This window comes from Malaclemys terrapin, chromosome 2 (genome assembly GCF_027887155.1).
Source record: "Malaclemys terrapin pileata isolate rMalTer1 chromosome 2, rMalTer1.hap1, whole genome shotgun sequence".
Lineage (NCBI taxonomy): Eukaryota > Metazoa > Chordata > Testudines > Emydidae > Malaclemys > Malaclemys terrapin.
Window position 1 is genome coordinate 21,305,713 of NC_071506.1, and position 17,147 is coordinate 21,322,859.

Consider the following 17,147-nt stretch of genomic DNA (forward strand, 5'->3'; position numbering starts at 1 on the left):
AAACTCTTGAAAAACACCCCTGTGTGGCTGGTAAATAATGGATGCAACAGATTTATTGGAACTTTGAAAACAGTCTCTTTTGGGTTATTCAGAAGTCAGTAATATTTATGCCTTTTTCACAGTTATTAGCTGGGATCTTTAATTCTCTTCCCTCTCTGAGCAGTCAGATGCAGGCTATTGGATGTGCCTTTAAACTTTGCAGAAGTGTTACTCGACACTACCTTAACAATGTGGCCCATTACATTGAATTTAACATATCTGAGCAGGTAATATTAAACTAGACTCCCTCTGCTGACCATCCGAGAGTGACAGTAATGGACTGTTCATGCTTAGTGACTATGGTGACTGGTGCTCTGTAAAAGCCCAGAGAGAGAGAGTGAGCGAGAGAGAGTGTTCTACTGTCTCCGCAAGCTGGGGAAATAAATTCCTTAGGGCCAGATTGTGCTACCCTTACTACTCAGTGTGAGTAAGTCTGTCAGACTCCGGCCCCTAATGAGCGCAGAACACACAGTAATGCAGAATGCCATTTTCCTTCTCTGATCACTAAGGATATTTGCAGCTCCTTATGATTTTTACCAATTATTTATCAACATTTCTTTTCTGGTTTATGCTGCCTGTTGCTAGACTTGTAGAGTGTTAATTGTACTGTATTGGTCTCTTCCCATTCCTCCCTCTTGTCTTTCCCTCTCCCCTTTCCTTTTGTCTCTCACAGCAGTCTGAACAGCGTTAACAGTAGTGATTCCCGGTCGAGTGGCTCACACTCTCACTCACCTAGCTCACACTATCGCTATCGCAGCTCCAATCTGCCTCAGCAGGCGCCCATGAGACTGTCCAGTGTGTCATCCCATGATTCTGGATTCATGTCCCAGGATGCTTTCCAGTCCAAATCGCCATCCCCTATGCCACCCGAAGCACCTAACCAGGTATGTGCAAGTGAAAAAACACAAATCTGAGTGAGTAGTGTACAGTAATGCACACACAATTCATGGAGTCAAGAGGAAGGAGCACATGGTTATTGGGTATCATGGAATCAAGTTGAACACTTTTAAATAAGGAAATTAATTTCCACTTGAACTTCACTCACCCAGCTCACTAATTCATATCCTCTCTAGGTCAGCAGTTGACTGCAAGTTGTTAACATCTAATGGCTGTTGCGTTAAGTCATCTTAGTTCAGTTTCCCAGTGATCAGACATCCATGCCACAGTAGCCTCATAATTAGTATTAACCCTGGTGCCCTTGCTGGTAGTGTTGGCAAAGAGGCCAAGAACTAAATATACCTAAGACTACATTCCCCTTTGACCTCTGAGAAATGGCCCACTTCCAGGGCAGTGCTAAGTAGCATTGGCAGGCAGCATGGGAAACTTAGTTGCTCTGCCACTTGTGGTAGTAACCTTCTCCATGGATAACCTCATTCTCTAGGGCTGCCAATCCAGCACCCTGCAGAAGTACTAAAATAATGTAAACTTTAAAAAAAATACTACTTATAAGACATGCATATTAACCTAAAGATGTTGGGTGAAATCCCGGTCCACTTAAGCCAATGGGAGTTTTGCTGTTGACATCAGTGGGGTCAGAAGTTCACCTCTTGCTTTTTTCCTGGACTTTTTAAATCAGACAGTACATTCTATACATGTCTGTGTCAAACTGAGTTGCTGTTCCGTTTATGGTCAAATCAAGTATCCTAGAAAACCTTGGTGAAATATTCAAATGAGGTTTCTGTGGCTGACTGGCATCTCGTTTTCAGCAGCTGAATTTTGCATAGTTTCTACAAATCACCCTTTAAGTACAGTTTTTTTCCTGTGCTCTAATTAAGGCTTTTTGCCATTTTACATACTCAATCACACCCCAGAGCTCAACATCACGACACTGGGGATATGTCTGTACTTCAAGCTGGGGGTGTAGCTCTGGAGTGAATTATATCCCCAACTCAAGTGTAAACATACCCATTGAGTAGGTCTTTGTCATCTTTTGTTAAGATTTGTGTTTGTTGCTTAGTAGCCCACAGGTCACTGGAAGAAGAGATGCACTTTGTGCCTCTTTAATGAAGGTTTTTAGTTTAATAAATACAAACCTACCATATATACTCATTCATAAGCCGAATATTTTTGGTAAAAAAGTGATGTATCAAAGAGCGGGGGTCGGCTTATAAACGGGTCTACACCAAACTTTGATGATTTTAAACTCTATGGAATCATTGAATTGAATATCTAATACATTGTCGTTTTGTTTACCTGGAGCGTCTGAAGGCATGGAGCCCCCTCAGTCACCTGTGGCTACGGTTCGCCGTTCGCGGCTTCCCGCAGCTCCCATTGGCTGGGAACAGCGAACTGCAGCCACAGGGAACTGGGGGGCTCCATGCCTTCAGACGCTCCAGGTAAACAAAATATCCCGACCCACCAGTGGCTTACCCTGACGGCCAGGAGCCAAAGTTTGCCAACCCCTGAAATATAGAGTCGGCTTATAAAAGGGTCATACAGTTTTTGCTATTTTTACCTAACCATCTTGGGGGATCGGCTTATAAACGAACGGGCTAATGAACGAGTATATACGGTAATCTTTTTCATCTGGTAAAAGCTAGGTGAGTTTGTATGCACTAAAACTATGACTTCCAGCTAAAGCAGAAAATGGAGAGTTTGAATCCAATCAGTGGAGACACATCTGTCATCAATACATCTGGTGCATCAGGTCCCTTGTTTCTTGCTGAGTATTTGATAAGTAGCACTAGAAATAAAACTGTAGGATATGTAGTAGAACACTCTCAGGTTAATTTAGGTCCAGAATATAGTCTCATAAATGGAACATCAACACAAATATTTCCATTTTTTTATTTTAATGAAAACATTTTGTTTTCAAATAAGTATATCCGCTGCAGTGTTGAAGCTCAGACATTGCAGCATTTTTCATATGGATGAGATCCAGAAAGTGAAATTGATTAGGAATTGCATATAGACAAGTTAATTGACTGCTCTATTTTGATGATCTAAGGCTAAGCCAAGCAAAATGCAAAAAGTAAATGCAACATGAATGATCAAAAATGAAAATTGGATTAGTAAAAAGGTAAGAAAGTTAACTTTAAAATATATGGATTTAACCTGTTGGTATCCCCTTACCTTTCCATAACATCCAGCACATTTGGGTAAAAGTGTGGTGACTTGCAGTATGGTACTGGCGAGTATTTTTGCAGGCAAAGTTTTTTTCTGTTAAGGCCATTTGAGTATGGAAGCATCAGCACCATCTCATACAAATTCTCTTTGCATCTTCTTAAATAAGGGGACAGATCCTCGCTGTGTAAGTCGATGTAGCTTCACTGAAGCCAATGGAGCTATGCTGAGTTAAACCAGTTGAGGATCTGGCCCAAGTATTATTTTAGTTCATTTCTGAAGCTACATATGAAATCACAAAGCAACCCCCATACTACTGTAGCTCCTGAATAGCGGTAGTAAATTAGTAACTGGGAATTCAGCTATTTTACATTGACTTGATAACTGTAGTATCTTGGTACGATGCATAGGTATGTACTCAACATTTCCCAAGTTCTGTCTACCTTTACCTTGAGGGAAAGGTAACAGATCAATGCCTGGCAGCTTCATTTTTTGCTTAAGTGGCTTGCTTTGTATGTGCAGCACTAATTAAAATGCGCGTGTTGTGCTGACAAATTTGTAACATAAATTTATTAAAAGGCTGTTTAACATACAGGATATTTCATGTTGTGTGTCTCCAACTAACGGCCAGACTTTCATTCTTGTATTGTGCTTCCATGTTCATATGAGAAGAAAGTACTGTTTGCTAAATGTTGCTTTTGAAACCCAGATGTCCTTTCCAACAGTAACATTTTGGGAAGCAAAAAAGGGAGTTTTAGAATGACAAAATCTGTGCATGCAGCATTGATTGACCACCTGCTCTGGTGGTTTGTTAGCTCCATGTATTAACACCATGTTGTTTAAGGCAGCAAACATATTTTTTTGTTTTGGTGATGAATAAAAAGAGTATAAAAAAGGGACCATGCATAAATTCCAGGGTCATGTATCTTCCAGGAGGGCTGTAGGAGACGGGTAGAAGTGTAAAGCAAAGTTTTAGAAAAGTATATAACTAGTGGTTTAACAATAAATCAGGTGGTGTTTTTTTTACTAAGTTAGCTGAAAATGAGGGATACCTAGGGTTTTAAACAAGAAGGATACAGACTTTACCAAACAGATTAGGTAGCTCTGTCTATCAGTGAACATCTAGCAAAGTGAAGACTGCTTTTCAGTATACTGAAGTGATAGCTGGATATTACTGAGCAATTGAACACGGATCAGGTCTGTCTTTTGCAGTTGATAGTTATTTAAAAGGCCAGACTTAGATCAAGTGGGGTTGGAATTGCCTAAGTCTTGTTTTGAGGGACTCCATAAAACTAAGGAGGGGAATATGCTGGTAGAGACAGCACATACCATCTCTTTGGTGCACACTTTACATGACAGAGGTCCTGTTGAAGCTAACCATAGCCTAGTATAATAGAGGGGCCCAGGTTTGGGAGTATCTAGGATCAACTGATGTGGTAATTATTAGGGCTGTCAATCACAGCTAACTCAAAAAAATTAATCGTGATTAATCACACTTATAACAATAGAATACCAATTGAAATTTATTAAATATTTTTGGATGTTTTTCTACATTTTCAATATTGATTTCAATTACAACACAGAATAAAAAGTGCACAGTGCTCACTTTATATTATTATTTTTGATTACAAATACATGCACTGTAAAAATGATAAACAAAAGAAATAGTATTTTTCTTTTCACCTCATACAAATATGGAAGTGCAATCTCTTTATCATGGAAGTGTAACTTTCAAATGCAGATTTTTTTTGCTTACATAACTGCACTCAAAAACAAAACAGTGTAAAACTTTAGCGCCTACAAGTCCATTCAGTCCTACTTCTCGTTCAGCCAATCACTAAGACAACCAAGTTTGTTTACATTGACAGGTGATACTGCTGCCTGTTTCTAATTTACAATGTCACCTGAAAGTGAGAACAGACATTTGCATGGCACTTTGTAGCCAGCGTTGCAAGGTATTTACATGCCAGATATGCTAAACATTCATATGCCCCTTCATGCTTCGGCCACCTGTCCAGAGGACATGCTTCTATGTTGATGATGCTCATTAAAAAGATAATGCATCGATTAAATTTGTGACTTACTCCTTGGGGGGAGAATTGTATGTCTCCTGCTCTGTTTTACCTGCATTCTGCATATATTTCATGGTATAGCAGTCTCGGATGATGACCCAGCACATGTTCGTTTTAAGAACACTTTCACTGCAGATTTGACAAAACGCAAAGAAGGTACCGATGTGAGATTTTTAAAAATAGCTACAGCACTGGAGGTTTAAGAATCTGAAGTGCCTTCCAAAATCTCAGAGGGACGAGGTGTGGAGCATGCTTTTAGAAGTCTTAAAAGAGCAACACTCTGATTCGGAAACTACAGAACCCAAACCACCAAAAAAGGGTTGCTGCTAGGGTTATCTGACTCAAATGATGAAAATGAAAATGCATCAGTCTGCACTGCTTTGGATCATTATCAAGCAGAACCCATCATCAGCCTGGACACTTGACCTCTGGAATGGTGATTGCAACATGAAGGGACATATGGCAAGTAAATCTCTTTCAACGCCAACTACAACCGTGCCATGCAAATCCCTGTTTTCACTCTCAGGTGACATTGCAAACAAGATGCAGGCAGCATTATCTCCTGTAAATGTAAACAAACTTGTTTGTCTGAGTGATTGGCTGACCAAGAAGTAGGACTGCGTGGACTTGTAGGCGCTAAAGTTTTACATTGGTTTATTTTTGAATGCAGGTTTTTTTGTACATAATTTTACATTTGTAAGTTCAACTTTCATGGTAAAGAGATTGCACTACAGTACTTGTATGAGGTGAATTGAAAATTCAATTTTTTTGTTTTTTATGGTGCAAATAATTGTAATAAATAAATATAAAGTGAACACTGTACACTTTGTATTCTGTGTTGTAATTGAAATTAATATATTTGAAAATGTAGAAAACATCCAAAAATATTTAAAATAAATGGTATTCTGTTGTTGTTTAACAGCGCGATTAATCGTGATTAATTTGTTTAATTGCTTGATGGCTCTAGTAATTACATTTGACTTATCAGGGTAATAATAAAATGATGCCTTTGATTTTGAGTGAACATGTAAATACCTTGTTTATAATAATGTAAGAAATGTACTACAGGAAAGTGGACAGTAATTACACAGTTGGAGTGACTGCACATGGAATTAATTCTGTTTTAAATCTAATCATGACGAAAGGACAGCAAAAGCCATTGTAAAGGCACAAGACACAATCGAAAAGGCTTTTAAAACAACCTGATGAGGATGAAAACTAGGTAATAGTATTAGAAAAGTAAATAAGTAGACAAAGAAAGTTGAAAGGACAATTAAAGCAAAATAAATTCTGATCTCAAATTGCAGAAGACAGTTTGACTAACAATAAAGGATTCTTAAAGTATCTTTCCAGAGATAATAAAGAAAAATGGGTAATCTCTAAAAAGGGAAACTAGGTCAGAAATATGTGGCAGATTTGTTTTAACTCGCTTCTGCATGTACAAATCAGGAAGCTGATGGGAGTCCGCTGATGAGGAGATCCTGTTGCATCAGATAGTAGGGAAGAAGTTAGTACAGTTCACAGTGGAAATATTTTTGAAAAAAATCCTTTTTTTCTACGTAAATTATGAAGTACAGGTAAGTTCTACAAATCTTAAAAAAAAAACCATAACACTCTGACTGAAATTAGTAACAGTTTCACTAGCTGACAGTGTGTGTTTGTTTTTTAATACCAAGTTAAAATATATGGATTAGGAAACTTTACCTCATCTGTTAGAGAAACTAGTAGGAACACCTGGTGTAAGGGCCTGGAGGTCTGTTATGCTTAATTAATTGTTGGAGTTCATCAGTTGTTTATATGGCAGACTGCAGAAATTATTATGACTAGTAGCAGCCCAAGTGTGTTAAGTGCTTTCCAAATACAGAGGAAGATGCAACCTCTGTCTCAAAGATCATACAGGCTAAAATGCAGGATAGGATATACTTTGATACCTAGATATTCAGAAAGCATTCAATAAAGTACTACATTAATTGGCTAGCAGAAAGTTCTGGTATGTGGATAAACTAACTTTCCTTGGATAAGAAACTGGCTTCGAAGACATTAACTGACTGGACCATACATCATTTTGGTCATGCCAGGAGCTCTTCCTTTGTTAATGGTTCATAAAATATCAGTTTGTCACTTCAGAATTGACACAATCACCCAACGGACCAAGTGTAAGATTTAGTAGGGGTCCCACAGGAATTATAAATCTCTGTGAACCACCATCAAGTATTAGCTTCTCCTGAGTTTCTTCAGCTTTAAAAAATCCAGTTGGGTTGTGTTATTGACAACAGACCATCAGAAGTCACTGCATAGACTTTCTGCTACCAGTGGAAAAATCCAAGGGAGTGATTTCAAGTCACTGTGACCGTGACCCAATTGAGATATTGAAGTCAGTGTAAAGACTCTCATTGGTTTCAGTAGGTTCTGGATCAGGCCCATCAGTAGGATTTTGTCTTCCTTGGTATGGTGTCCTAGGGAAAGTTTTTTGTTGCTTTTTAAGCAGCAACACAGTACAGGAATTGAAAATATAGTAAAATAAGGATGCAGGCAGATTGAAATGGATATGGATCTTGTATAGGTCAAAAGGTGGAAAGTTCCATCTAATCTAAAAACATGGTACAATGGCTCAAAATACAAAATATTGTATATTTTCGATGGAATGCCCATAAGCCATACTAACCAAGAAAGGTTATTGAAGAACAATCCCTGACACCAAGAGTCAACATCTAACAGACAAAGTAGCAGGGTACATAGAATACAATATAACCCTGAGAAATGGCATTTGTTGCTGTGCAAAGCACTGTTTAGATTGCTATGTTAGTGTTGTGTTAGCTTTAATCTCTGTCATAGAAGAGGTGATTTTTAGATCCGTAGTGAGTGCACTCTCTGCAGGGTAACCACAGTCATTCCAGGCTTTAAAAAAAATACTGCCTGTGATGAAATAGTTAAAGGGGTGAATTGAACTTTAAGGTCACCCAATTAGGTATGTTCATAATTGTGAAGGGATTTGATAATCAAACTGGTCTCACAGGGAAGGGTTCCAAAGAGGGAAAGTCGGACTGTATGCTGTTCCCTAATGTCCAAACTCTATCAAGCTTTGCACACGCACATTTGCATCTGCAAAAAACAGAATTTGTGTGCACAAGGGGTGTTTGCTGTTTTGCAGGCCCATGTTGAGTCTAGACAGCTTCCACTAGGAAACTGAGCTCATGATATAATCTGCCTTTGATATTAAATAGTTAAATGCATATAGGACCCAGACATTTGATGAGCTGAGTTCCCTCAACTTCCATTGACTATATAGGAGGGCCCTCAGCACCTGAGGGCATCTGGCCCTGGAGGTGCAGTGGCACAGAAAGCAGTGGGGGTGAGAGAACCAAGAGGTCCGTCAGTCTGTGAAGCTAGTCCTTTAAGGAATTAGTTTTTTTTGTTTCTTCTGTACCATTACTGATCACTAGTGGTGGATTTGAGCAGTATTTAATGATTGATTTAACCCCTAACGCTCTGCTTTTCTCATCCTTCCCCTTCTCCTGTGTGTGTCCGTCTGTATGTGCGTGCTTTTTGTTTTCCTTTGTTGGTGGCTTGTTTTTTCCTTTCCTTACGTTGTGGTGCTGTTCACGCTGCAGAATTCGTCCAGCTCTGCCTCTTCAGAAGCTTCTGAAACCTGCCAGTCAGTGAGCGAGTGCAGTTCCCCCACCTCAGTCAGCTCAGGCTCCACCATGGGGGCTTGGGCCTCCACAGATAAGGTGAAAAATTTCATCTCAGACATACGAATCTTCTGGCTCATTTAGCCAAGCCCAGACATTGAATAAGAGCATGCATGGGACATGGAGCTAAGACCCTTCCCTGTGAAGATGAGAAAAGGAACTGTTACACACTCCCTTAACAAATGAATACATGAATAAACTACAGTGAAACTTGTCTAACCTGCCAGTTGGGGGGCCTACAAATTGGTGGTTTTCTAACAAAGGTGCAGCCAAACTGTACACTCTGTGCTTGGGGCCACTGTGGGAAGTTGTCTACAGAGAGTAGTTGCCGAATATGAGTGGCCTCTTGTTCAGGTTTCACTGTCCATGTTTTTTCTCCAAATTATGTATTATGCATTAAGCTCTGAGAAACCCAGGGATGCAAAAAAACCACACCACAGTAGAATAAATTTTGGATAAACCCTAAATCTAGGGGAGCCAGTGATATCAGTATCCATTCTCATCCAGCCATTTTTTTTCTTCCTTCCCTGGTCATTATGCTGCTGGTACATGTCATTTTCGGAGGCTGCGCACTTTCCTCTCTCCATTTTATTGCATATGATAAAGCTGACATGAATGTTTTCAACTTTGGAAATGTTTAGTTTCCATGTTCCAGAGCTGCATCATCAATAAATTGTTGAGTCTCTTTTTTTTAAAAGACCATCTCCAGGGGAGACCAAGCAAAGCTGCTCAGCCCAAAGAAAATGATTTCTGGATTGTCCTCTGAAATTTGTTAATTCAAATAACAATTTTCAAGCAGGCACACTTCAGGAGCAAATATTAGAGCCGTTTTTTAATTAGTTGTTAATTTGTAGCAGTTCTCAATTTTTTTGCTTTAAAATTAAGATACTTTCTACCCAGAGCACGTCAGTCACCGTATATTTCCATACTCATCTTGTTTATATTAATTTATTTTTTGTTTGTTTTGTTTTGTTCTGTTTCCAGTTGTCTAATGGGTTTTATCACTGTAGTTTATCAAGTGACCCATACCTAGCTTCAGTTGGTGCAGGTCCTTTCCCTCATTTCCCGCCTGTCTCCCGCACATGGACTCGGGCTTCCTCAACCCTCCTTCCAGACCGCGGTCATTATTACACCATTGGGCCAAGCATGTTATCATCATCTAAGATCCCTAGCTGGAAGGTTTGTGTTTCTTTTTTTGCAGCAATACTCTCCTCTCCATGCCTTTCGATACTCACTGCAGTCCTTGCCTTTCAAATCACGCTTAATTACCAGTTGATTTGCTCTGTTTAGTACCATTCTAAAGTGGACTTTAAATGCCAAATATTTACCACAATCCAATTATAAATGCACAAAGAACTAAATCAGTATTTCCGCATGACCATGAACAGTCTAACGTTTGTAAAATACTTACCTTTAAAAATAGACAGGGTTGGCCTTAAAAAGAGAGAGGGCTGTTCCTATGCAGGCACTCTGGGTTCTGTTCAGCAGGTGGTAGGATTTCCACAAGTTGCTTAGCACCCCACTAAACTTCTGCCCGAAGAGGCAAATGTAGAGCGTTGGCATCTAGTTCACTTTGTTAATCAATTTAAAAAACATCCACTATGTGCATGAGTTGCTTTAGCTATTGTAATGAACTACTAGAGAATACCCCTGTCTTTTAGTGGATGGAATCAGAACTGTTCCATTGTGTCATAGGCCCAATACTGCCCAGAGCTTTCAGAGATTCTCATTTAGCTCAAATGGGAGGAGTAGGCCTGTGTTTTTGGACCAGGAGAATCTGAGTTCTGTCCCCTTGAAGCTCCAAGTAGCCATGGTGTGCATCATGCAGACAGCTGTGAAGTTCTTGGGTGGCTATGGATTTGTTACAAAGATTGCAGCTTTTTTAAATGGGACTTTTTATAAATCAAATCCAGATTTGGGATACTTATTGCAGCTGTAGAATGCTACATACAGGCTTCCCATTCTACCCCACCTTCTGAAACTTGGAGTTTGTAGAGCTACCTCCCTTTGAAAGCCCTATATGGAGGATGGTAATGACCACCTCTGGGCTTGGGTATCTTCTATGAGTCCTCCGTTGACTTGAAGAGGGTAGAGAAGAGGCTGATTAGCAGCCAGGCTGCTACAAGAAATAGGCCATGTAGTCTTAAAGTTCTGGCAGTTCACGTATGAAAAAGTATAGAGAAGGGACTTCATGTACAGATTAGAGAAGAACTCTTTACAATTAATTGAGTATTATCATTTGGTAAGTAGCACCTCTGGATCTGATCATCAGTGAATTTGTAGTCCCACCAAATTTCTCTGCTGAACACTTTTCCTGGTGCATGCTCTATAGTTTCTATGTATCTGCAGAATTTTCACTGCTTAATAGAGCCATAAGTGTATATATTCCCAATAGCTTGAAAAGTTGCCTTAGTGGATTCAGCATTATCAGTATGCAAAGTGAAGTTAGCCCTCCTCAATATAGCTCTTAACTAAAACCTAGATTTCAGCTAATAAGTAGCTTTAAAAGAAAATACTCAGAATAAATGTATGCTTTTGATGGGGTATTTAGATCTGTTTAAGACCAAATTTTCAGAACATTGCAGCCATAATGTGATGTGTGCAGTTTCTGCTATTGCACATGCAGGTGAATTTTTAGATAGCTAACTGGCCATTTGCACATGCACTGCAATTGCTCATTTGTGGTAATGACATAAATTTTGCCTCTGTACTTTAATTTAGGCTTTAAATGCAACTGAGTTTTACCTGGAGAGAATTAAGGTATTTTAGGTACCTTGTTTAAAGGAAGATTAGAAGAGATGGATTTATATCATAAACTTTTTTTTATAAATACCATGAGAATTAAGTATTTTATTTTACTTTTTCCAATATTGCACCCACATTTGATACCTAATCTGCTGCTGTGTTGGTATTGTTCTATAATAGGAATGGTGGTGTTTCCACATAGACCATATATTTACTAATGGAAACGTTTCCTTAGGATTGGGCTAAACCAGGTCCGTATGATCAGCCTATGGTGAACACCTTGCAACGCCGCAAAGAGAAACGTGAACCAGACCCTAATGGAGGAGCCCCAAGTGGACCATCTGTGCCCACTGAGGAGGCCCAGAGACCTCGGAGTATGACTGTGTCAGCTACCACAAGGGTGATGCTCTAATTTTTACTAAGGAGCTCGGTGCAGAGGGGACGTATTTGTTAGCTCTTGCAAACATTTTAGTTCAAGTGCTTTCTGTGGGCACAACCCTTTTTATAAAGACAGAATGGTTAAGGCATGGGCATAATCTTTAGAATTCATAAATATGCATCAACGGAGGATACACTGTTCAGTATGTTGGCACTTGTGGAACTATGATGTAAGAAGAAACACCTATTTCTCTCTCTTTTTTTTTTTTTTTTAAATGGTGACTATTTAGAAATAATCCTGTTGGGTTGTGGGTGACTCAGGTTGAGGTGGGAAAGGATACAACAGTGACAGGACCAAACTTGGTGCGGACTCGGAAGTATTGTCCCGACGGAATCAGACATAAATCTAATGAGCTGCTTTCCTGTGTGTAACTAGCAGGGAGAGGAGATAGAAGCATGCGAGGAGCTAGCTCTCGCTCTGACAAGAGGTCTGCAGCTGGACACCCAGAGAAGCAGCAGAGATTCCTTGCAGTGCTCCAGTGGCTACAGCACTCAGACGACCACACCGTGCTGCTCGGAGGACACTATCCCGTCACAAGGTACACAGATCTAAGCTGCTGCACTTCTTGACCATTCCAAACAAAGGCCATCACAGCCCCTAACTTCTCACTGCTAATGGATTTGAAGTCAGGAAATGTTGCTCTCTTCTGGTTAGTGATGGGAGAAGAGTGAAGCTAACATTACCATGCTGATGGCTTGTTCAGGCTTAAGTGTGAGCAGTATATTAACAAATTTCATCTTGTAAGCTTCTGAGCCTGTTCTCCCTTAAACAGCAAATAAGGACAAAATTCACTCCGCTGGAGTGATGCCTGCACAACACCTTATGCACTAACTAAAGACTTCTCAGAGGTTTGAGGAACTGTGTAGGGGAGAATTTCATCTTAAGTATCGTACCATTTTTATAGTAAATCTGATTGATCTTTTATGGGTTTTATTTAATAATGTTCTGCATGATTTGTCTCACTGACTGTGTAGCCTTTTGGGTGGGCCTGTGTTGTCCAATCCATGAACTTTGCTCAGTAGCTGTCTAGTTCTGGTTTCTTCATTCTGTGAGCTTTTTTGAACATAGGTCAGAATTGTAGTAACTTTAACTGAAAAATAGATTTGCTGAAAGTTTATTTGGGGACACGTGACAAATTGCATTCAGGATTTATTTTTAATTCAGCTTCAGAAGAAGCAACCCAGCTAAGAGGGAGTGAGCCGGCTTCTATTTTTTGTGCACTGCTAAAATTGTTTACTAATTTTGAATCCATTACACCTGTGTAAGTCCATTAAAGGTAATAAGGATTGGGTAGTTATAACTGAAGGTCTAATTTGGCATAACCTCTGACTTCTAGTGTGTGAGAAGGAGGATTAACACTCAGAGCTCAGGCTGAGTTTGAAGGGCTGGCCATTAGAAAGTATTTTTACCCATAAGTCGAGCATATCTGATGCAGAAATCATTGAGACACAGCAAATGTGCACCTCCACAATGCAAGTTTTAGAACTGCCTTTTAGACCAGGGCTGCACTTCCATCATCATTGACAAATTCAAAATATTGGGACGTGGCTAACAGGACAGAGTAGTCAGTGGTTTTAAAAGTTGGGTTCTTTACGGTTGGCACCCACATTTCTTAGACACCTGAGTAAGTGATCTGATTTTTTCAGAGGTGCTGAGCACCCATAACTCTCATTAACTTCAATGAGAGATGTAAGTGCTTATCACCCCTCAAATCAGGCTACTTAGGCGCTTAACATTAGACATTTAGCTTTGAAAATTGTGACCATAGTATCTTAATCTTTTGGGTGCATGCACATGCTGATAAAGTGTGTCTTTTGCAAATATTAATAGATACTGACTTCAAACTTAGTACTGTTATACACTTACTTTAGACTCACTAACCTGATTCAGCTGTTTGCTCCAGCTTGTTTCTAACGGTATCCTTTGGCGTCAGTTTCAGATTATGATTATTTCTCTGTGAGTGCTGATCAGGAGACAGAACAACAAGAATTTGACAAATCCTCAACCATTCCAAGAAACAGTGACATCAGCCAGTCCTACCGCAGAATGTTTCAGGCCAAGCGTCCTGCTTCTACGGCAGGCCTGCCAACGACGCTTGGACCTGTAATAGTTACACCCGGTGTTGCAACCATCAGACGGACCCCTTCCACCAAACCTTCGGTCAGACGAGGTACCATAGGGGGGGGTCCTATTCCAATCAAAACTCCAGTAATTCCTGTCAAAACGCCAACTGTACCAGATGTACTAGGGGGACTGCCAGGCATCCTGGGTGGGGCAGAAGAATGTGCTGAGCAGAGTCCTGAGTCTGAATCAGCAGGCGACGGTGGGCAAGGAGTCAACAGTATGCTTTCTTCCTTGTGGAGCGGGCAAGCATCTGTCAACCCTCCACCACCAAGCCAGAAGCTGAATACCCCAGATGAGCAGAGACAAGCAGTCCCTGAAAGTGAGGGAGAAGAAAGCGAAAGGGATAGCTCAAGCACCCTTGCCCCCCCATGCCAGCCAAAATGTGACCCAGGAGACCTGAGCCCTGGAGATGCCCCACAAGGCGAAGACATGCTGAACGCCATTCGCCGTGGTGTCAAACTGAAGAAAACTACCACAAATGATCGCTCGGCACCTCGTATTTTGTAGACAGGAGAGTGCTGCCAGAGTTCTAGTCACTGAGAATGAACTGTGATGAAACCTTATTTGTCTCTATCCATTCCAATCTATAATCAAAAGCTTTTGTAGGAAACTCAGTAATAGACCGTTTTGAAGGTACTATAAAGGGGAAAACAAGATGAAAGCGCATAGTAACAGACATTTTCACTAGTGTTTTAATTTGTAAATATCAATGATTTTGTTTCTGCACGTTTTTGATCTAAGACCCCCTTTTAATTTTTTCTGAAGGTGCCAAATCCCGTTTAACTTTTGTATAACTCTTTGTAAAGTTTTAAATACGCAAGAGGGAAAAAAAAATTAAGTAGTTAACTTTGGCAAGGAGATTTACTGCATTTGGCTTTTTTGCAGGTTTTTGTAGAGCACCTTGTAATAGTGAGGTTTAAAAGAAATGATACTTCTGTGTATAAATGAACCAGTAAGGAATAGATACTCATTTAAGTATAATGATTTTGTTTGTCTGTTTGAAAAGCAGGAATAACAATTGATAATAAAAGCAATATAATGCAAGAAAGAAACCTGCAATTGGTAGAGTATTGGGGGATAATTGGGGGAGGGAAATGCCATCAAAATAGCAGATGCTGTTGCACAAGAGTAGCCTAGTAGGATTAAGTGCTAGTAGCTTCACAGTAAGTGCATCCGAATAAGCCATATTGGATTGCGGTGTTTGTTTCTGTAGCGTGTTTAAGACTTTAGTTTTTTCCCCCCACGTTTCTTCTAGACTGCACAGCAACAACTTTCAGTCATATGCATGCCACCTGAACTGTGTAGGCTTAGATGTCCTCCATTACTTTCCATTTTGCTCATCCTTTCATCGAATACAAACAAGTTCAAGAGGCTTAAGGCAGTTACAAATGTGAAAACGTTTTAAAAATGATAGCAGGGAGTTCTTAGATATATCAAAATGCCTTTTAGTGACTGAGCCCAGCAGGCTGGGCACCCTGAAAAGCCCAAATATTTTGAGAAAACACTTAATGATTTGACCACAGTCACCAGCTCAAGATCTAGTAAATTGCAAATATATTTCATTTCCAATTCAGGGGCTTGTTTTTCTTACCGTCTTTTAAATGGCAGTTGATTGGCTTTTACTAAATACGGAAAAATAGGGGGGTGGGCGAAAGATTTGTATTTAATGTCACTTCTCTGAGACTGACCACTCTGTTCCCTTTTTTGTATTCTAGGTAATGTATTTTTGGAATGTTGTTGATAGAATTATAGATCAGATGGATTTTTTTCTTAAAGTAAAATTAAGTTATGACTGCAGTACCCATCTCCTGAAGCCAATAGAAATGTGCACAACTTGGAGTGCCGCAAGTGTTCTGTTCAAACAGTCTAAAAGGGCACAACCTGCCTATCTTCATCAACCCCAAAAGTGAGATAGGTACCAGGCTTGTACATTTGTGACTGTTAAAATACACCAAAAAAAAAAAAAAACGTAAGGGGCTAGTTTCCACCAAACACTGCAGATTTCTGTTGGCTTTTGTCTTGCCTACATAACCTCTTATGCTTTAATACATAACTGCATTGGATGTGAGACTTCTTGTAACTGAATAGTCACTCTGTTCTATATAATATTTACACTGCTGTGGTTGCTTAACATTTTTATATTATGGCTTTAAAGCAAAAAGGCATGATTCTTAAAATATATGAAACCTTCCTTTCTTTGAAAAACAAGCTCCTTATTACCGAATATAATAAACAGTAGTGCCTGTGGTGGAGCCCACCGATCTTGATAAAGTAGCTGATGCATTGTGCAAATGATGCTTTGAGATGGTTTTTGCTTAAAAAAAACTGTTAGGAAATAATCTCAATAGTTAAAAGTGTTATTTAAACCTTTGAAATAAATGGATGTAACTGTACCGAAGTACAGCTTTTCACTTGTTTAGTTCTTAAACGTAAGTATAATCTCGGTAAATGTAATATAAAATGTTGCCAAATTCAATGTAGAAAGAATGTGACAAAACACTTTGGATAGTTCTATTGTTTGTGTTTTTGCATATTGTAAAAGCAGTGTCACAGCTAAAAAATAAAAAGTTTCTAATGGTAAATTATTGTGGTTTAGTTGCTAGTTTGTACTGAGAGTTGACCTCTCCTTGTGCAGTTTTTTGTTCTAAACTGGTATAAATAATTGCTGTAACTGTGGGTCTCCCTTCTACATTGTAATGATTGCTTCAGCCTACATTATAAATAAAGAACTGATGGAAAATGCGTGTTTTTCCATTCTTAAAAAAGACTGTCCTTTCAGGGCTTTGGATGTAGATGTTTTCCTTTGTCTAATTCCTTTAAAAAAAATATAAAACACAGAACATGCAAATCATACCTGAACTCCAAGCATCTGAATCATGCATGTAGGTAAACAGAAGGTAAACAAAATAAGGACTCTAGGAGATTATATTTTTGTTCAGTTGTTTTTTCCTGGGGTGTTTGGAGAGGTGGCCT

At 39.4% G+C, this 17,147-nt stretch overlaps 1 protein-coding gene across 17 annotated transcripts in view; it reads left to right on the forward strand.

Moving 5' to 3' along the window:
- MTSS1 (MTSS I-BAR domain containing 1) overlaps nucleotides 1-16,914 on the forward strand; it is a 172,676-nt gene extending 155,762 nt beyond the window's left edge. For 4 of the 17 annotated variants that reach the window (XM_054017454.1, XM_054017457.1, XM_054017467.1 and 1 more), the window contains 6 exons: nucleotides 713-923; nucleotides 8,786-8,905; nucleotides 9,851-10,045; nucleotides 11,847-12,011; nucleotides 12,426-12,588; nucleotides 13,984-16,914. In XM_054017454.1, coding sequence (XP_053873429.1) covers nucleotides 713-923; nucleotides 8,786-8,905; nucleotides 9,851-10,045; nucleotides 11,847-12,011; nucleotides 12,426-12,588; nucleotides 13,984-14,681 — 1,552 coding nt within the window. In that variant the 3' untranslated portion in view covers nucleotides 14,682-16,914. The remainder of the gene's footprint in view (nucleotides 1-712; nucleotides 924-8,785; nucleotides 8,906-9,850; nucleotides 10,046-11,846; nucleotides 12,012-12,425; nucleotides 12,589-13,983) is intronic. The other 13 variants (XM_054017464.1, XM_054017466.1, XM_054017463.1 and 10 more) reach the window with 9 other exon arrangements.
- The last annotated feature ends 233 nt before the right edge of the window (nucleotides 16,915-17,147 follow it).